We start from the raw sequence: 22,196 nt of genomic DNA on the forward strand, positions 1-22,196 counted from the left end.
GCTTCAGTAATCTTTTTAAATTGAACTCTCACTTCATTGACTCAAAAATAACTGTATTCATATATTCACTTGAAATTGGTTTTACTGCGATAAATTTTACTTCAAAGATTTTATAACAAACTATTGTTTTTTCAAGATTTTATTTTCATGCTTTTTACGCTACGAAGTGGGACGATCTCTAAATCACGTGTAGAATTATTGGACAAATGGACAATTGGGTGACAAAAAAAATCGAAAATGTTGGAAATTTTGAACCAAATCAAATTTGGTTTAGGGATCGCTGAAAAGACTTGAAGTTTGAATGCCAATTTTGGTTAAAGTGTATGGAATGGCAAAATTTTAAATTTTTTCCAGAAGGTTATGTTAACGGAGTAGTTTTTTTTTGTCAAGAGTGAGATTCCAATGGGAAATTTGGAATTCTTAAATTTTGTCGAAGAGTGGCCCTTTTTAACCTTTTTTAAACAAAAAAATTATTGTTATGATTTCTGTAGTACACAAATGAAAAGAAGTTTATATCAGGCATTCAGGCTGTTGCAAATATTTTTCAAAGTTTTTTGTCTTTCCGGTCCGAAAAATCTAGGACAATAATATTTTTTTCAAAAAACTTAAAAATTTCAATGTAATTTTAAGCGCAATCGACTGAAAATAATTTTAATTGAATTCCTCTGCGTTTATAATCATTTTTAACATGTTTGAAGTCATTGAATAAACATTTGGAGAGCCGAGGGACAAAAACTTTGAAAAATATTTGCATCGGCATCACTGCATCGAAGTAAAATGCTTTTGAGCCTAGTTCTTAGCAGTAAATCTTAAAATTTGGTCTGAAAAATGTAATAAAAAAAATTATATTGTACACAGCAAAAAATTTCTGTGTAAAATCGCATGCAAAAGCATGCACATCACCTTTGTGAGAAAAAGCATGTAATATTGTATGAGAAAACGTGTACACAAAAAGCATGTACCGAAGAAAAAAATCAGGTCTGCTCACCCCAAAAATAACATCAATTCGGCGAGAGTCATATTCAGATTACCAAGTCCGCACCCCAACCCATTCAGCTATCTCGCCGCTATGAAAATAGTCGGATCAATGCCAATGTAATAGTAGGTTTCCGTACGTCGTATACTGTGTTAACTGCATACGATGTATGGGGAACCTACAGCTACATCGGTGAAGATCCAATTATTTTGACAGCGGAGAAATAGCCGAGTGGGTTGAGGCGCGGACTTGGTAATCTAAATATGACTCTCGCCGGATTGATGTTATTTTTGGGGTGAGCAGACCTGATTTGTTTTTCTTCGGTTCATGCTTTTTGTGTACACGTTTTCTCATAAAATATTACATGCTTTTTCTCACAAAGGTGATGTGCATGCTTTTGCATGCGATTTTACCATCGGATTTTTTGCTGTGTAGAACATTAAAAAAAATTATGCTTAATTTAAAAAAAATGAATTTATTTTTATTGAAAAGATCAGAAAATTTCTCAAAATATCTATTTTTAACATTGAAAATCGAGCCTATAAATTTAAAGATATTGTCAGTTGAATGTTACAAAGTACACAGTAAAAAAATCATGGTAACATAACATCTGGCTAGCGGTACATCTTTTATGTCAGAAAAATGTGTAATTTTACAGCTTTTCTGGTGTAATGTCACTTCAGTCTAAATTAAGGTACAAATTAAAAGTGGTTACATTCAACCTTTTGAAATTGCACAATTCTTACCGTGCATGGAACTAATGTTTGACAAAAGTTGAAAAAGACGACAATATTTTTTCATAATATAATTTTGAAAAGGTTCTTTTGAAGTAAACAAATAAATAAACTAGTATTGCAAATAAGCTTCCTGGTTTTTGGAAAGAAAACCAAAAATAACTGTAAAAAATGTGTTTTAATATCATTGACTATAAAAAATATATCAAAAATCAATTGATCGCTGCAAATTTTTTAAAAGCTTAATTTCTTCAACACAACTATATATTTCAAAAATCAATGAGGCATGATAAAAAATTTTAGCACAAAATTTGGATTCAAATCCCCTTACAAAAAAAACACTTTTTACGTTGTTGTTCAAATTTATAACAAAATATAACAAAATTGAATAGTTTAAAATTCGTTATTTTCCATAATAAAGTTTTGTTCCCTGATTTCTTGACTCATTTTGATATTATTTTGCTCATAAATATTTGCAGTGATCTTTCTTTTCAGTATGAATAATTTGCTTTTAAAAGTTGTTCTTAAAAATTCCATTATTATTTGCTTATTCATTTATTAAAAAATAAATTTTAATCATGTTATTCAAAACAGAGATGCATCAATTTGTAGTAAACACAGTAAAAACTGAAAAAAGTTTAGTGTGTCTTTATAATTTTTTGACAAAAAATCAATTTTTTATTTATATTTTACATTCAAACGAATCGGATCGTTTAGTTTTTCTGTGCCATTTTTCAGTTTAATATTTAATATAGAAATCATAAGAAATGATTTCAATTATGAAGAATGTTAGATTTTGAAAAACAAAGGCAAAATTCAAATAATACAAATAATACAAATAATTTTGAAAAGCCGTCGCGGGACGGTTGAAATGGCTTTACGGGCCGGACGTTGGGCAGGCCTGCTTTATAATGTATTTAAAAAAGGAATGTAGAAATTTCCGAATTTCTTCTCGGTAAAGTTATTTTCGACTGGGTTTTTAATAAAAATCATATATTTACTAATTTTGCAAAATAGCTTTTTAGCATTTGACATTTTTGACAAAGTTTCATCCAAATAAAAAAAATACAAATTAAAAAATCAGGAAATAATTTGATAAACTCTTGAGAACTTCTTTTTTTAAATCTAGAGCAACTCTCTACAAAATCGGCCGATTTCGACCATTTTTATTTTTTGTATTTTTTGATTTGACTCAAACTTTGTGGGGGCCTTCCCTATGATCAAATAAGCTATTTTGTGTCATTGGTTCACCCATACAAGTCACCATACAATTTTGCTGCTGTCCATACAAAATGGTATGTAAATATTCAAACAGCTGTAACTTTTGAGTGAATTTTCTGATCAATTTGGTGTCTTCGGCAAAGTTGTAGGTATTGTTGAGGACAATTGATAAAAAAATAGGTACACGGAAAAAAAAATTTGCAGATTTTTTTATTAACTTTTTTTTCACTAAAACTCAATTTCCCAAAATACGTATTTTTTGATGTTCGAGATTTTTTGATATGTTTTAGGGAACTAAAATCCGCAACTTTTGAGCTATAGAGAAACATGGTCAAAAAATCTGCCGCCAAGTTATGATTTTTTGAAAAATAGTGATTTTTGGAAAAAAATCCAAATTTCATGCAAAAACAAATTTGAAATCAATATTTCATGCAAAATTGAATTTGCAATCGAAAACTACTTTACAATTTTTTTGATAAAGGGCTTCGTTTTCAAGATATAGCCACCGAAAGTTTGATTTTAGCAAAATATTTGCAGTTTTTCGATTTTTTAAAATAGTGACCATGAGTGACCATTTCTAAAAATATTTTTTTTGAAGAGTTCAGAAAATTTGCTATAAAATTGTCTAAGAGACATTGAAGATTGGACCTCGGGTTGCTGAGATACAGCCGCTTTAAGAAAAAGAAACACGAAAATTTAAGTTTTCTAAGTCTCACCAAAACAACCAACCATTTTCTAATGTCGATATCTCAGCAACTAATGGTCCGATTTTCAATGTTAATACATGAATCATTCGTGAAATTTTCCGATCTTTTCGAAAAAAATATTTTGAAAAACATTAAATCAAGACTAACATTTTAAATGGGCGTAATATTAAATGTTTGGCCCTTTGTAAATGTTAGTCTTGATTTAATTTTTCCCAAAATATTTTTTTCGAAAAGATCCGAAAATTTCACGAATGTTTCATGTATTAACATTGAAAATCGGACCAGAATTGCTCTCTAATAAAGTTCTTTGAAGCTTGTTCCAAATTTTAAATTTGGACTAAAGATTGTAAATAGATATTGACACATTAGGGAAACATATTTTCATGAATTCAAATATGATGATATTTTTAATTTTTTTCTGGGTAGCGTAACTGTAACTATGTATATTTTGTAAATTTGGTTTGACATTGGATTTAATGTTTGTTTTATTGCCACGAGCAAATCAAAGGGACTAAATATATGAAAACTTAAAGCCTAATAGTATTAAAAAAAGACAACACAAAAGCTTATAAAATACAAAAATAAAAAGAAAAAGGATAACAAAACACAAGAAAATATCTTCATAGGACTATTGCTGAATGTGGCCTCTGTTCTTAGTACTTTGAGCGGTTAAAATTGGTTAAATTTGTATTTTATGGCCTTTATTTGTTACCTTCTTGAATAGATTTTTTTTTTATTTTGACCTTTTTAACATGTAAAAAAATGACTTATTCATCATGGAAAACTCTAACCAATTAGACCAAACAATTCCAACTTCAAGCCAAGGGATAGGAAGTGTGACATTATGGTACATTTGGGAGATTTCAAAAGTGTCACCCCTTTTTTTCTTGACAGAAACGAACCCCCCGAGTTGATGTGCTATGGCTAGGCCAGTAGTTCTGCCTAGAAAATCTTTGTTTTTTTTTCTTCACTTTGCTATCCAACCTCCAGGGTCGGGGGGTCGTCGGCGCTTCCAAAGTGGCGTACCGAAAAAGGGCAAACTGTTCTGCCGTTCGTCGTGAGATGGCAAGTGTGGCGCAACCAACAGCGCTGGTAGACCAGGGTGGGTTGGGTTGCGGAGGAAAAACGGCAAGCAACACAAGAAAATGAGCAGCAACAACTTCGGAACCATGGCAGAAGCAGAAACAGAAGCGGCAGATGTCAAATATAGTGGAAAAGAAGTCTCTTTTATTGCCGTCCGTCCTTCTGCTGTCCGCAGACGTTTCACTCGGTGTTCAGGAAGAGCCGAACCGAGTTCGAGTTTGGATAACTGCTGTTGCTGCTGTCCAGTTCGGAGGAGGTTGCCCTGGTGCAACATCTTGGTACTTCTGCCGTTGTCGTCGGACAAGTTTAGAGTTACAATTTTTCGCTGTTGACTTTGTGGAAGTTCCGTGAATTATGATATGCTTATCTGTGGCACCCGAGGGGTTGAGTTTGGGGACATTATGCAACTGACGACGTTGTGGCGATGCCAAAGATATGGTGTGTAGGAGACAACTTTGCGGGTATTATATTCATTAGTTCGCGGTCCAGTGAATCAGTATTTGGCAATTGTTTGCACTTACTCGAGCCGGATTACACTAATCGGCGTAGTTCCTCCGGTTCCCCAACACATAGCCATTCTATTTACTTATCCCAGATTCGGTATTTCTTCCGAGACGGGATTCCTCTAGAGGGAGAGAGAGAGAGTGTGCGAGCTCGGATCAGCTGGAGACTCTATAGAGGAAGCGACTAAAACTACAGCAAGACACAGCTATAGAAGCTGTTCAGAACTCTCGGCTTGGTCTCTATGTTATGCACGTTGATGGTTGGTTTTATGGCCGAAATGGGAGCATAACACAAAGGACCACCCTCGGAGAACCATATCGTACCGTACCATTCCGCTCCGTGTACGCCGTACAGCAGAAGGAAACACATCTGAAGAAGATGTTCGTGAGCAGAAGGGCGGTATACCAGGGGGAAGTGATGGGGACACCAGGAGCGTAATATAAAGGGGAATAAATCTCGGTGATGTTCTGGACTTTCGGGGGGATCTCGGAATAGTTTAGTGCAGCTCCTATGGAAATCTGTGATGTGGTTTGTTGAACTTGAGGAAATACCAGGGATGGGGGCGATTTACTAGCATAACTCGCATGCTTTTGGTTACTCAATCGCATGATTCATATGATGTTCTCATTTAATTTTGTCCGTCAATTTGGTATGATAGCGTGATTCATTTCACTATCAAAAAGAACACAGTGCATTGATTTTGAAGAGTTAGCTGAATTTGGTCGAGAATACCAAAACTGAACGCTTTTCAAACAAAATCCCACTTAATTAGGCGGAGTTGCGTTAATTTAGTCAAGTTTCTAATCGATTATGCTAAAATAAGCCAAGCGATAGATTCCCATAATATCATTTCAGGTACCTATTATTTATTATCTTATTGTATATGCATTTTTTGTTTAGTTTTTTATTTTTATTGGTAGTTTGTGGTATATGCTACCAAATCCAGTAATTATCTTTTGGGCAATTCTCTGAAATTTTATCCATTGGGTCCAAATAAGCCATTTTGCATCATTTGTTTCTCCATACAAGTCTCCATACTAATTTGGTGACTATCCATAGAAAAATTCTATGCAAATATTTTAAAAACTGTATCATGAGAAGAAATTTTCTGAGCTGGGCAAAGTTGTAGATTATGATTAGGACATCACCCACTCTAGTTGGGAAATCAAAAAAGTTGGGAATGCTTTAAAAAAATCAGGTTCTCATATTTTTTTAGCATTCTTTAAAAAATATATATTAACATTAATTAATTCCTCTAAACCTGTGAGTTGTAATGCGAATGGTTTCGTTTTTATTCTTATATAGTAAATATTTTAAACTTCAGTTTTACTCACAATACAGAATACAAAAGCCATACAAATTCTTCTACATATTGGATGATTGTTATAATGGCTTGGCACAGAATCAAATATCAGATTTATTTTGGAATCTCATCAAAATTAAAAGATATGAGTATTCTTCCAAAACAACACAACGACTTTTTGAAGGAAGAGTTTAATTTCAACAATTATGATTAGCGTGTAATGAATATTCTGTTACATTTTTTAACATTCCTCAGACATTAGAACAAAAAACAATCGGGAAAAAGGGGCAATATTTTTGTAATGTTGAACGAAATTGTTTAAATTATTGCAAAGATTTTGCAAGAATGATCCCCTTCAACTTTTTATAAGCAGTGGTAACAAGATTAACTAAAGCTAGATTTTCATTCACCAAGAAACATACCTTAAAACCATCTAAATGTTTTCAAATAAAAAAGTAAAACAAACTATATACTCCTTGAAAACGTCTACTGGTAACTGAAAACTTAAAATTTTGGTGGAAAAACATTTTCACAATAATTTTTATATATTTTGAAATCCTTTGAAGCAAAGACTTTTTTTATATTTTTTTGTTTAACTTTCCTAGAATTTTTATATTTTGTGATGGTTTTGTTTATTTTTACAAAGACTTTTTTTTGCACTGAATCAAAATTATGAGAGTTTCCATTTCTGAAGAATTTTTCAAAAATATTTTGTTGGGTTTCTATTTTTAACAAAAGTGTCAATAATTTCAAATTTATCAAGAAAAGTCTAGAATATGAAAATGGGATATCAGTGATCTCCCTGGTAAAAAAAACATTTTGTTAATTGACCTTTTTTCACAAAATACAATTTTGACAAACTTTCCGCATTTTTTAAATATGTTTTAGTAGACAAAAAGTACCAACTCCTTAGCTATAGGGTATAACGGAAGTTTCGTTTTTCGTCAAGCTGTGAATTAAAATAAAGGGATTTGGTATCGAAAATTGCCTTGTAAAAAATCCAATTAATTTATATTTGATAAAAAAACGAAAAAAAATATGGTTTTTTGATAAATTGCTCCGATTTTGAGTTAAAGCCCTTTCAGGTTAAAATTTTCAGCAATAATGTCTTTTCCTAAATAGTGATCATTCTCATCCATCTCTGAACAATGTATTTGCAAAGAATTAAAATTCCTCAATTTTAAATCGATTATATCTTGGAAACTGTTGATCTGATGTTTAATGTTAAAAAGTGAAACGCATGTGAAATTTTGACAACCAGCTGATTTTTTTTCAGATTTTTAAAATCACAACTAACATTTCAAAAAGCCTTATCAAAATATTTGGCACTTTTTGAATGTTGTTCGTGATTTTAAAATTTGAAAGTATTTTTTTCAAAAGGTTGAGAAAATTTTATTATGTGCGTTATATTTGATTAAGTACAAATTTGAAAGATATTAGTTTTAACAAATTGTCTTGTTTTACCTCAAATCAGATCGGCTGACAGCAACCTGCCCGAAATCGGAAAAGCCAGTGATAAAATCGAGGGTGATTTTTTTGTTGCACACACAATAGAGGAGAAAATCGTGACGTCAGAAATGAACTCAAATCACTCAAAGTTCATTTTGTGAGTGACTTTAACATTTTGGCCTAGTTTGACAGCTACCTCGTTCCCAGGTTTTCTGTGGGAGAGAAAAGGAGGCGAATACTTTTTGAAAATCATACCTGTCAAAATTCCTAGCCTCAAAATTTTGTCGCGAGTTGCTTTTCTCCTCTATAGAGGAGAAAAGCAAATTCCTAGCCTCAAAATTTTGTCGCGAGTTGCTTTTCTCCTCTATAGAGGAGAAAAGCAACTCGCGACAAAATTTTGAGGCTAGGAATTTTGACAGGTATGATTTTCGTGACGTCAGAAATGAACTCAAATCACTCAAAGTTCATTTTGTGAGTGACTTTAACATTTTGGCCTAGTTTGACAGCTACCTCGTTCCCAGGTTTTCTGTGGGAGAGAAAAGGTGGCGAATACTTTATAAAATCATACCTGTCAAAAATCAAAATTTTGTCTTTGCTTTTCTCCTCTATTGTTCAACAGTTGAAATTTTAGACAAGTAGGCATCAATAAATTTCTTGTTATGTAATACATGCTTCCATTCAACATGTTAGACAAGTTGTAAAAATCTCGTTTTTCCAGATTAAGTTGAATAACGAACATAAATATCGTTCAGCTCCAAAAATTTCAAAATGACGTATGTAAAAAAATGAGAGGTTGCAATAGTTTCTATTTAAATATGTGAATTTATTTAGAGGAAGAAGTTTCTCCAAAATTAAACACAAAATAATCAATTTACTAATGGACCATCTTTTTTACTATAACATCAAAGTAAATCGCTTCCCCAAATCCTGCCAAACTTACAACCTCCCCCAAATGTCCCTTTTGAATTGACCACTTTAAGCCCCGTACCAGAGAACGGAGATATCTGCTCAATGCTCCGGCAAATATTGCACCACTTATGGCTTGATAGTGTGTGTGTGTGTGTGTACGTGTGTACGTACGTTCGCCTGTATTGCTCTGCCTGCAATCGGTTCTTTGTTGGCGCAATGAATGCCTCTTTTTTTGCTGTTGCTCCTTTCAATATTTTTATTCATTTTCCTTCGATGCAGCAAAGCTCAGTGTACCTTGGCTTATTGCAGCTCCGCGTCGTCCGTTGGATATGCGGAGGTGTTTCGGTGCAGCAGTTCACTACCATAGGGCGAACGAACGATGTCGTCGTCGATGTCGTTCGGTAACGTATGCCAGGTCCTCTGGTGGGGTGTTTGGGGCGATGTTGGACCTAGTTGGCGCGTTGGACCCATTTTGGACCTAGTGGACCTAATTTGGGTCTGCTGTAAAACACAGTTTTTCGTAGAATCAACAACATGTTTATTTGAAACAGTCAACTCTCTTAGTTGAAATGGTTGGGCCAAATCCAGGGCCGCTGAGCGACTGGGCTGAAAATAGGGTCATCCAACCTAGTATCAACTGCTCTGTGTAGTGTGTTGTGGGCGGTTGATGGATTGGATGGATGGCTAGAGGGAGAACCGACAACTCCAACGACCGACGGATACCGGATTAAGGATAGAGGTGAGAAGAGAAAGAGAGAGAGAGTGAGGGGTTCAAGCTGGCAAAGTACCTTACCATCAGCCAGCAGCAGGCAATAAAAGGAACACGACGGTGATGATAGTGACAGAGAGCGAGAGGAGAGATGGAGCGAAAGAAGCGTTTTTAAGCGACTTCTCTGCTCTGTGTCTTCAAGGCATGTGTGGTTGATGATTATATCGCTTCTTTGCCATCGTCTGCGTACACTTACAGTCATACTCTCGGGGTTTATATCTCTTTCTAAACTTGGCTCTGTGTGTAGGAGTATAGTGATGATGAAACTTAGTTTTTTTCCTTCCTCTTTTCTGTTATTATTTTGGTCCAAGTCAAATTGCAGGAGTATGCGCTAGTTGGAAACAGATGGTGTCATGAAGTAATTAAAGAATGTTTTAAAATTAGATTTTATTGGAACGGCCGCCAGAGATTAGCTAGGTTGGTGCACTGGTGTGTGCACTGCCCGTAATAACTAGAAAAATCCCTTTCGTACATCAAAAATACTGCATAGTTGGGGCACCGAATAACACTATTGCAGCGAGTGAGCGTGTATGAGTCGCTTTTTTTTATCTCGCAGTACCGAGGTAAAAGTAATAAACACATAAAACTATAGAGAGTTAAAAATCAAAATCTGGCCCCGCGTAGGTGAACGGTAGTGTAGTGGAACCCTTTTGCTGGTGCCGCGCGCGCGTTTCTCCTGATAGTGAGAGTGTTTATCACCACTCGGGCAAGTGGAAACTGTAGAAAAAAAAATAATTTTGAACATTTTCTTTAGAACAACTATTAGTTCTATTAAGCAGGCAATTGTAACTTTCAGACACACTACTGCTCATCGTTCAAAATAACAGTTCTGAAAAGTACTTTTTGCAATTCCGTCGTGAAACTACTTACTTTTCCTGTCATTCTTGAACGACGAAACAGCCTACTTTTCTGTACAAATGCTGAAAAGTTCTACTTTTCAGCACTGAAATGGATGCTGAAAAGTTGAACTTTTCAGCACTTGTTAGGAAAAGTTATACTTTTCAAAAAAAAATTGATTTGAACGATTCATTGACTCAATGCATGGACATTTGTCCTATAATTCTGCCCAAAGGGTGTTTTTCGGAATTGCAAAAAACGTTGTATGGAACTCGTTGCAAAATTTGTTGCATAAACTACTATTGAAGCATTCATTTGAGTGCTGAAAATTTCTCCTATTCACCATGAAGGTATCCAAAGACATAGCTGACAAAAAGAGAAAAAATCATAAATTTTGATTTTGATGATGTTTCGATGAATGGTGCAGAGCACAAATTGAGAACGCTACAAAGTATTTTTTTTAAAGATGAGCAGTTTTTTTCGTGACATTTTTTCAAACTTAAGCAGTGTATTTTATTAGGAGTATTCAACAATCTTTTTTTTTGTTGCAAAATATGGGTTTTGTTAAATCAATTTCTATGATTTTTTTAACTACTAGTTTATAAATGTTATTATTTAAGTTTCGAAACAAACATTTTTGAAGTAATTAGATTCATTTTTGTCAGTTTTCACATTCTTTCAATCATGAACAATTCTTAAAATTATTAAAAAAAGATTCAAATAGCTTTTTTGATTTTTTTTCAGTTTCTGGTGTGTTAGTTTTTGTATACACGGATACATAACATAAAAATCCCGCGAGTATTTTTAAGATATTCTAGACAGAAAAATATGAGTGAGTTTTTGTTTTATTCAACCGTTTTTAGATCGTATTTATAAATTTCAGAGAGTTTTTGCAGCTTTATAAATTTATATTGAAAAAACGAGATTTTTAAAATAATATGTTTTGTTAGTTTTGGATTTTGCAAAAAGTTATTTCAGTTTGCATAAAATATAACAGTTAGTAATAACATTTCTTTACAAAGAAAGATAGATGAAATATTTGATTTATTTTTATTTTTTTTAATTGTTGTTTCATGAAATTTCTTAGCCAATCATGGGTGAAAATATATAACACTATTAGACAGTTGTAATAGTTTTGATTCTTCTGAAGTTTTTTGTTTGTTTCCTTTGGCAGAACAATTTGTTTCTGTTGGAAATAGTGAACTCTCTCTCTCTCTGTTTAGCTCTTAGAAAAAATTTAAAAGTTTATGTTTTGACTTGTTGATAAGCATGAAATTATTCAGTAATATTTGTGTTGATTGAGAGATTTTTTTTCTTAGTTATTATGCTATCTTTTATACTGTTTGGACATGCTTTTACAACGTTATGATTCGAAATCCGGACACTTAGTAGCATATCATTTTTGTTCAAAATTTGCAAAAAACATGTAATAAGTTGGGAATGCCGAAAAGCCAAAATAGTTTGTTGAATATAATTAACAGAAAAATTGCATTGAATCAACTCTTGATTTTTTTTTGTTTCAAATCGAGACAATTTGTTGTATCAAATTGACTCAACGAGTTGAGTTTTTTGTTGTTTAAAATTTACAGAAAGTGCGTTAAAATGTATTTTCAATTTAATCAACGTGAATTTATTGTTGCAATAACCCGGTATTTATTTTTAATTACAGACTAAACATTTCAATAAATAAAAAAACAATTGAATTAATAATGCTCAATTTTATTTGTTTAATTCATTTGATTAAATTTTTTAATTTTAAATGAAAGTAACTGTTGATGTAAAAAGTCAACTAATATCTCAGTTTTGACAATTATTTTTAATATATATTTATAAATTAAATCCATATTATTAATAAAACAATATGAGGTGTCGTTATTGTGTACACCCACTGGAAAGGAATGCTTCAAAAAATGTCCTACAGTTCTTGCTACATAAACTACTAGAGGCTCTGTCTAATTATGCATCAAACATGCTCAACAATTTCGAAAACCTGATAAATTTATTGTACCAAACAGATAAGTTAAGAATTCCAATCAATTTACACCAACATTCTGCTACACTCACCTGCTCGGACCGGCAATGCCATCACGTTCTTTAATTCTAGAGAGAGAGAGAGCAAACGCCGACGATAAGTACAGCACACACACAGGGTCCACTCTCTCTCACATCCACCAACACCAAACAAAGCGTGCTCTGCTGCCTCACAAACACATCGACCCGCTCTTTATCCACGCGAGAGAGAATAGTTTGCCGTGGCCTGCTATCTGCTGCTATCACTGCCACACTGCCTTTTGCTAGGTTATGTTTACGATATCAGAGCAGAGATTCTCTCTCTCTCTGAGAGCTTGCGAAAGTCTCGCCGCACACTCACTGAAGTGCCGCGTGGTGGCGCAGCATGTTTTCTGCTGGTTGAACCGCCAACTCTTGGTCCGGTGTTCGTCAGTATCAGAGCCGACAGACACTCTTTCGGTCGTACACACCGTTTGTTGTTGTCGTCATCGTCGTCGTCGTTCTCCGCTCGTCCGACGCTGACTCAGTGTTGTTGTTGTTGTTGGTTCCTTTGTGTATATCGCGTTGGTCAGCTTCTCGCGCTTGAATCAACCTACGGGGCTCTCCTCTTCAGCGAGTTCGCGGTCGTCGCGCGTCTTCTCCGTCCGTCGCGGTGTGTTTTTATTCGTGTGTCTCTTCCTCTTCCGTTCCGTTCCGGGTTTATCGTTTCGTGGTGTGAGGCGGTTCTCGGATCGTTTCGTATTCGTTGTTGTTGTTGTGTTTTGTGTGCGCAAAGGTGAGTTGGATTGAATTGGTGGGAATACCTCTCTCTGTAGTATACAACCGGCTCCTCTCACGATCTGGGGGGTGGGTACGAGTGTCGGTGGTGGTGGGGGGAACGTCTTGCTTGGGGCTGTTTTGGGGGTCTTGCTTTGATTCACTTTCGTTTCAGCTGCATTGGGTTGTATTGGTGCGCTGATGTATTGCAGTATGTACACTAGTTTATCATCTGTTTTTTTTTTTCGTGAGAAACGACAATGTTATATAGAATCGCGTTGTCGCGCGAGGTTCTTATCCGGAATTTGGTATCCGGTTGCGGTGGCTTAAGGTGAGACCACCAATACCAGGTGATAATGGATATCGAAGCAAGGGAGGTCGTACTAAGAAAATAGCATGGAGTAGTGTTTTGGTATTGCTGTTGCGGCGTTTGTCTACTAGGAATCCAGGGACATTAACCTTTCTGATTAAATGCTGAGTGATATGCAGAACGATACGGCACACAGTTCAGATTCTCAACTTTGAATTGTAAATCGAACATTGTTTCTTGATGAAATTCAGATCAGCAGACATTTTGAGATCGAATTGCTCAATTATGAGGTTTTAAAGCAACACTTAAAATTTAGTTTTCAAATTACAGTGAGTGGTCTCCTCATAATTACATAAATGAGTACACATTGACGTTGATAGCCCGGGGTGACTAAAATGAAATAACAAAAAACTCTCAATTACTTAAGGGTAGTGTTGGGGGTCATGCAAAAGCACGATTTTCCTAAGTTTCGATTTTCCGAGATAACATTTTTCGAGACCTTTGGATACTCGAGTCTAGACAGTATATTATATTTTTCTACAAAAAACTTTTCAAGTTTTCAAACAATCCTATTTATAAGGGAAATCCATAGCACATGAATATGTAATGAAATTGTTTCTACAATTAATCCCTTTACTTTGTGCCTGCTTCTGGAAAAATACAGTTGTTTCTATTATTGTTATTACCATTCAGTGTTATCATGCTTCGTTCGTCCTGGCAAGTTGTCCGCTCAGCTCGGTGGGGCCAATTTCTAATTCTGGTCCTCAACCAACCAACCAAGCGGGCATACAAGAGAGTGTAATTAAAATGTTCCATGCGAAGAGTCCCATTTGTTGTCCCTTGGGGGAATCGATTCTGGCTTCTGTTTGCCGTTCGTCGACGACGACGACGACGACTTGTCCACCCCAAGAGGGACCCCCATTATGTGTAAATGGACGCGACATGTCCGGATGGTATGGCATTCCGGAATAGTTTGTGCGTGACCAAGTAAGGGTTACCAAATTCTCCGTAACTTCACTCGGCAAAAATCGTGAATTCTCGACATTATAGTACAGTATTTTCAACGAGAAACAGTGTCCTGAGGTGGGTTGCGCCGGTTCGGTCCGTTGAATATTGGCCATTGTCACTGTTATCATATCATGCCAATCAAAAGTGCTGAACGCAGAACTGGTCCACATTGTCCGCGTCGTACGGGAAAGGGAGTTCAGGTCACAATGCAGGTAGAAAACTCTTGCTCACCTGTTCTTCCTCGTTTTCTTGCCTTGCTATACCCTATTCAATCCTCGCCTCTCTCCTTCTCATAGCCACAACATTCTGAGCGTTTCTTCCTCTTGGGCCAAGGTTGTACCACAGAGTGTGTGGTGCTTATAGACACGAGAGTACGAGGCAAAATTTGTATTCTTTTGTGTTCTACTTCCAACGAAATCGAAAAAATAAAACATAGCAAGCGTGAGCCGGCTATCGAGGTGTTTGTGAGTGTGTACCGTCCAAATACATAACCAGGACGACCTATGATGGCATGGCACGGTACAAACACAGCGCTAGCACGTGGAAATAATTTGGATTTACTGCAGAAGAGCAAGGCCAAACCTTGGTCTCTAGTGGTCTTTGATAGGGATTTTGGGCTAGCCTCGTGAGGGTTAATGTGAGCAAATGTTGCTAACTGAATATTATTTATGGCAAAGGGGATCTCCTCCTTCAAAATCTGGATTAATAATGTAAATAAAAAAAACCTTTTAAAAGAATGCTTTCCATCGATTATAAATTGTATGCAGTCCAGACTCGATTATCTGAAGCCTCGATTACCCGATGATTCGATTATCCGTAGTTCGATTATCCGATAGATTGAATGGGACTTCGGATAATCGAATCATCGACAAACTTTTTTTTTCTCGTTTGTTTTTATTTCTTTTCTAGGTATTAACTTTATATTTTTATTCTGCGACCCCATGTTAGTCAAATTGGAATAGTTGATTGCCTTAAAAATTTCCAAAAGCATTTTATCAATATTTCATCTCCGCCATCAAGGTCGCCATCTTGGATTAAAAAATTAGAAATTACTTTATAGTAGTTTAGCGGTCATAGTTTAGCTCGACAATCAAAAATAATACAGATACAAAATTTCTTGATTCGTTTATTCGAAAATGCGACAATCCAAAGTTTTGTTTTATGCCTTCGAATAATCGAGCCTGGACAACAATTCTGGATTAAATTTTCAAAAGATCCTATCTGCATAGGAAACCCATGACCAGGGATGGAATAATCGCAAAACAATCAATTTCGCTTGCGAACTTTTTCACTCGCGATAGAGAGAGGAGGCAAATCACGCAAAAGAAAATCGCTCCCAAAATTCTCCCAGAACATCAGTTTGTCGATGATTTTTTTAATGAATTTCCTTGTCAGCACAACTTGAAAAAATGTTTATACACATTGCCCATCTACAAAATGTGACAGATCAATTTCCGACGTGTAACGTTACACGTGCAAGTGTAGTAGTGAAAAGGATGTTCCGCCGAATAATCAAGATGATGATTTTTTTAGATTCTTTTTACCGATCATTCGTGCGTGAGAGAGGAGAGCATGCTCCCTACGGATTTTTTCTCTTGATGGACATCCTATGATTTTCTTTTGATGATGATTAGTCCATCGCTGCCCATGATTCATAGGGTGTTATGCAAATTTACTATAGAATTCATATTCAGCTTTTCGGCAAATTTGAGAAACATTTTGACTTGAACATTTTACAACACACATTTGACACAGGCAAAGCAATCATAACAATATCAATTTTTAATGAATTTTAGTTCAATCGTCAGCGCGCAACCGATCGTGAGCTATCATGATTCGCAAGCAGCCAACGATTTGGTCGATCAGAAATTAGAATCAAAAAGAGAGGGAGAGACAGAGAGAGAGAGAGAGTATTGTGACAGTAACAAACGTTTGGGTTACATCTCAGGGTTAATTTTGTACTCGCGATCGGAAGGGAGAGTTTTGAACAATTAGAAAACATGCTTCATAATTTTGAAAAAATAAAATTGTTTAAAGGAGGATTTTTGTCACAAATATACAAATAAAAATTATTAATTATGATCAAAATCCTAACATTGAATTGATATGCTTAATTTGAACTTTTCGTTTCAAAAAAGTGTCCACGTGTTTTATGGACGGTCCCTTTCGAAAATTTAAAGCTAAAAGGTATTAAAAAAATGCTTTTCTTTTAATTAAAAGTTTTCTTAATTCTTAAGTTTTTCTCATGTTAGGCCGTTGCAAATATTTTTTTCAAGAAACTTCAAAATTTTAATGGAAATCAATTGAAATTAATTAGAAATGCATTTTCTTGCATTTACAATCATTTTAGCATGTCTGGGATCGATCAGAAATATTTTCAATTTTATTGGTATTCAAGTTTACAGCACCGCAAACAGTTTTTTATTCGACGATTCAAAAAAAAAAATCTTCAATTGTAGGATATATTGCAAAACAACTGGGCAGGTGTACAATGTATTTTAAAACATTGTTTTCATTCAAATGTTGTGACAACGGCTGGTTATTTACTTTTTTATATTTGTTTTTATTTTTGTATTCCAAAAAGAAATATTTGAATTTGAAATAAAAAAAAACGAATTTCAAACGCTGATAATTTTAATTAAAGTATTTTACAGGTAAAAGATCATTAAACAGAAAATTTTAGGAGTTTAAATAAGTAATGAAAAGAACATTAGTTTATAAAAATTGACAAGAAAATACTTTGATTGATAAATACAAGATCATAATGAGATTTAATACTCTACTTTAAAAAAAGTTATGTATCTGAAATAAAGCGAAAAGTATGCATCACAGAATGCTTTGTCCATCACTACAGTTTTTTTCTATCAACAATTGTCTTTGGTCCAAACATTCAAAATTCGTAAATGATTAAAACGATTTTTTTGTGTAATCGAATCTGGACTGTATAGTGCAATTAAATAGATGAGGCTTAAAACAGACTTGATAATTCGGCAAAGAAATTTCAATCATAGGCAAGCCTGTTAGAAGGATTTCCTGAACAATTAATCATATTGTGTTTAGTAAGGTAAATTGATATTTTGATGCAATATTTTGTGATTAAATATGCATACAATTTTTGTGAATGTTTTGCTAAACAATTTATTCAATTAAATTTAAACAATTTCTGGCTCTTAATATGCGGCATGATAAACAACGAGACGTGGTTTCTCCCCACTTTGAGCAAGAGAACGAGCACGGGAGAGCCACAAACAACACAAATCTTGGAAAGCAAGCGCAATCGTAATAACAATAAAAGTAAATACAAAACGTGAGATTATATTTTTGTGTGTTTGTTGCTCTTGTGCTATGCTATGCCCGGAATCTATGCTATGCGGCGGAAAAGATGCTGCTCCCTTCGTGGTGTTCCCTCTTGTCGAACCTCGTTCGCGCTGCTACATGATTTCTAATTCTGTTCTTCTGTGTTTTTCTCCCGGCTTCTTTCCAGAAGATATTCAGTCCAGTAAACCACACACTCACAGCCAACGAAACGGACTTGAGGAGGTGCTGCTGCCTGCGGAGAAGAATCTCGTGAAGGAGTTGGTCGTAGAATCGCCGGCCGTAGATGTGTGTCGATGAAGAACTTCCATCACGCACACACTAGCGCGGACGACGACTGTTCAGCACAAACGAGGGAGAGTGATACCTTAACAATTTTATCAACCAGTTTCGCCGTGTGATCGCTTCGGTTCGGTTTACTACACACCGGGATTTAGTTGCTGTTACTAGCGGTAGAATAGGGGTGCGTGCGTGCATGTGCGAGAACGGATCATCGATCCAACAAGGAGCAACAGTTGCGTGGGCCCTCCGATATCCGTCGACTGAATGTGTTGCTTAATGTTGCCCCAAAACGACGCAGAAGTACCCTCGCTTAAGTTTTGGTCCTGTTTGGAATAAAGTGTGTGAATAGAGAGCAGTGTTGTTGAACAACCCCCCTCCAACTCCAGCACGTTGGAAAAGGGTTTCCACGTGTCCTGTAACCAAGTGTGTGTCAGTGTGAATTTGTGCCTCAACCCTTTTTGTGTTGTTGCGAAAAGGGTTGACCTCGCCGGAACAAACCCAACCCTTCCGCGGAAGACCAACCATGAATCGGTCCACGACCATGTGTAACGTGCCGCCCAAATTTCACAAGCTGTGCCGGCTCTGTCTGGTCGCCGTCGCCGACTGTGACCTGGCCGAGTCCGCGGTCACCTACGGCCAGCAGCAAACAACAGAGAAGAGCAGCGCTGGGCGCAAAAAGCAGAATGGTGCTACCGAGGTGGTCGTGATTGATCAGAACTCGGCCGCAGCCACCAGTGGTGAAGGAGGTGATGGTGGCGGTGGTGGGGGCCTCCTAAGTAGTTCCAGCAGCAGCAGCAGCGGAAGTTCCAGCAATTCTAGCTCGAGCTCCAGCTCCAGCTCGAGCAGCAGCAGTGCTAGCGATGATGAAGATTACGACGAGGACGATTTCTTCGGCGAAGGCGGAACGGACGGGACGAACCTGGCCAAGCGGATACGGACGTGTCTATCGATCAAGGTGAGTGTTAATTTGACGAGGGGAAGATTTTATGAACTCATTTCATCAAAGGAAACTACACCCAAAAGGGGCACATTATTTAATAAAAGTATCGCGCTGTCATCGTTAGCCCATCCTGACATGGCCGGGCAAAGTGTCCATCCGGAGCGCAACTTTGGCCAAACTCAATTGAAAAACTTGGCCAACGTTGAAACCTCAGGGAGACCGAAGTTGGTCGAGTTTGACCGGATGAATTCCCAAGAAGGGCCTTGGGGCAGTGTTACCAGGGTCGGAAAGTTGGAAAATTAATGTATTTTTCAGCATTTTTGTCAAAGATTTGTCAAATAATCAAATAATACGCAACCCGTTTTTTACACGGTTTTGATGTAAAATTACATCAACTTATTTTTAAAAACAGAAACTACACACAAGAAGATGTAATATTACACATTTTCTTAGGAAAAATTACAAATCATTTCTAAGATGTGCCAATTTCCAGATAAAATATGACCAAGGCAAGAACAACCATCGCCAAAATTTATTCTATGTATATAGAATATGTGAAATTACATATAAATAGATGTAAGTTAACACATTTTTGAAGGCAAGATTGCACTTTTTTTCTGACAAAAAATCTGTCAACATTGCCGGATGTAATAATTTATTTTTTTTGAACTGCGATTCTACAACAATAAGCCGTAGTTTCAACATTTGAATGCAAAAAGTGTTTTAAAATGCTAGAGTTTACAAAAACTTTAAATGAAATTTGTACCAGCCTAATAGAAATAGATAAATAAAAAAGTTATTAAAAGAATAAATTGTATTTATTTTTAGCCTTTCTAATCTTCACCAAAATTCAAAGTCGTTTGTGGGTGGGCCAAATAACTCTTTTTGAATTTTAACCCAAAAATATAAAATCCTTGAAAAAAGCGGAGTCCATACATTTCAGTAGTTTTTTTTGTTACTTTCTATACATTTTTTTAAAAATTAAATCGAATATTTAATATATATATTAAATTATATTTTTTGAGTTTTGATTTTCTAAATTGATCTCTAAAGACACCAACCGATTAGAAATCTCTTCTCAAGTTTTATCTAAGTCTTCAAAATAATAACATAAATAAAAATGGGGGCCTTCCCCCATTTTTTTTTGTTTGTCCCCTAAAACATATCAAAAAATCTCGAAAATCAAAAAATACGTATTTTGGGAAATTGAGTTTTAGTGAAAAAAAAGTTGATAAAAAAATCTGCAAATTTTTTTTCCTTGTACCTATTTTTTTTTCTCAAAAGTCTTCAACAATACCTACAATTTTGTCGAAGACACCAAATTGATCCGAAAATTCACTCAAAAGTTACAGCTGTTTGAATATTTACATATAATTTTTGTATGGACAGCAGCCAAAATTGTATGGCGACTTGTATGGGTGAACCAATGACGCAAAATAGCTTATTTGATCATAGGGAAGGCCCCCACAAAGTTTAAGTCAAATCAAAACATACAAAAAATAAAAATGGTCGAAATCGGCCGATTTCGTAGAGAGTTGCTCATCTTGAGTTTAGGGCAAATTACCGCAAAGGTTATTTTCAGCGTTTTCAGTGTTATTTTTTGTGGTTTTAATTTTATTAAAATAAATATCAGTAAAAAAAATCAAATTTTTTAATTTTTTATAATTTTCTCCACTTTTTCCTGAAATTTTTGTGAAGAATTTTATTTATGTAAATAAAAAAAAGTTAAAATGTTATATTTTAACAGTTTCACATCATTTTGCAATCTGGCAACCCTTCCCCTCAGAAGCAAACCCAAAACCCAGCGACTTGACCTCGGTCAGCTGTTCTGCTCTCAAGTCAGGCCAGCACGAACTTCCCTTGCGGGCAAATCTTTCAAATTGGCCCCCCTCTTCTCAAAAGTTCAAGGAGGTGACGAAGCAGCAGCAGCAGCCGCCGCACCGGTTCTCCTCTGCGCTCTATCAAGATTGCTGAAAAACTTCTACTTCCATGGTATCACCCTGACAAAAGGGAGGGGGGGGGGGGGACCAAGTCAAGTCGCAGCCGGTTTTTCCTTTTGGCTTTTCCCTTTCGCACCACACCGACGACGAGAAAATCACAGTCTGACTGAAAAAGAGAGGGAGACGGCACCGACGGACCGGCAGTTGTTACTTAAAATTCACGTTCATTGATTACTTGCGGGACCGGATGTAGGTTCTTCCTCTGTTTTGAGATGTCTCTTCTCTTCTCTGCTTTTTTTTCGGGGGGAAGACGACGACGAGCAGCAGTTGGAACCGGCTGCTTCTGACTTCTTGTTGCTCTCTCCCGAAATAGATAAGATTTGTTTTCGTTTGTTTTTTGGAAGAGCAGCTGGTAAATACTCTGGTGGAAAATTATTTCTGATTAAGTGGCGCTTTTGGATCTGGCTCACTTTGTTTTCATTATTGTCGTCTGAAAGATTCTTAGAAAAGTGTCCGACCAACGACTGACAATTTTATCCTATTAAAAAGTCTGAGACACCCAAAAATCAAATGAAAATGGCAACTTTGTCTACCAGATCACTCTTCCTTTTCATTTCGTGAGGGACAATTGCGATTGAAAACAAGAGATACCTCTCGGACAAATCTCAAAATCACTATCCATCAACGCCAAACGGTTCCAAACCAAATCTAGCTTTCCATCAGCTTGTCCAGTTCGCGTTGATGAAACGTGCACGGAAAATCCGAGTCTCGAAAATTGATCTACAGGGAGGGCCCCAACCCGACGAGGCAATGTAAAAAGAGAGAAAAACTCACGACAAAAAACGTGAAATTTGTGTGACTTAGATCAAATAAATTACGATGATTTCAGACACGGGGAGCGGCGAACCCCGTCGAAAAATAAACCTTCGGACGACGAACGCGAGATTTATCTTTTCCTCTCCAAACGAAAGCAAAGTTAAAAAAGTTTCGAGGAAACGCGAACCCCCCCTGAAAAAAAGCGCCGGAACGAGAAATGATAGAAATACAACCCGAGGTCTTTGTCTTGGACTTCGGGGAGGGCCAAAATCTGATCTGGTTCCCAGGGTTGGGCCACGGACAGTTTTTTGTTGATCTGAATCGCAT

General features: G+C 36.0%; 1 protein-coding gene across 6 annotated transcripts in view; it reads left to right on the forward strand.

Moving 5' to 3' along the window:
• Positions 1 to 22,196, forward strand: part of LOC6036119 (putative mediator of RNA polymerase II transcription subunit 26) — a 327,945-nt gene that overhangs the window by 15,080 nt on the left and 290,669 nt on the right. For 3 of the 6 annotated variants that reach the window (XM_038250372.1, XM_038250377.1, XM_038250371.1), the window contains one exon: positions 18,061 to 19,128. In XM_038250372.1, coding sequence (XP_038106300.1) covers positions 18,697 to 19,128 — 432 coding nt within the window. In that variant the 5' untranslated portion in view covers positions 18,061 to 18,696. Of the gene's footprint in view, positions 1 to 12,920; positions 13,278 to 18,060; positions 19,129 to 22,196 lie in introns of those variants that run through there. The other 3 variants (XM_038250374.1, XM_038250376.1, XM_038250373.1) reach the window with 3 other exon arrangements.

Source organism: Culex quinquefasciatus, chromosome 2 (genome assembly GCF_015732765.1).
Source record: "Culex quinquefasciatus strain JHB chromosome 2, VPISU_Cqui_1.0_pri_paternal, whole genome shotgun sequence".
Taxonomy (NCBI): domain Eukaryota; kingdom Metazoa; phylum Arthropoda; class Insecta; order Diptera; family Culicidae; genus Culex; species Culex quinquefasciatus.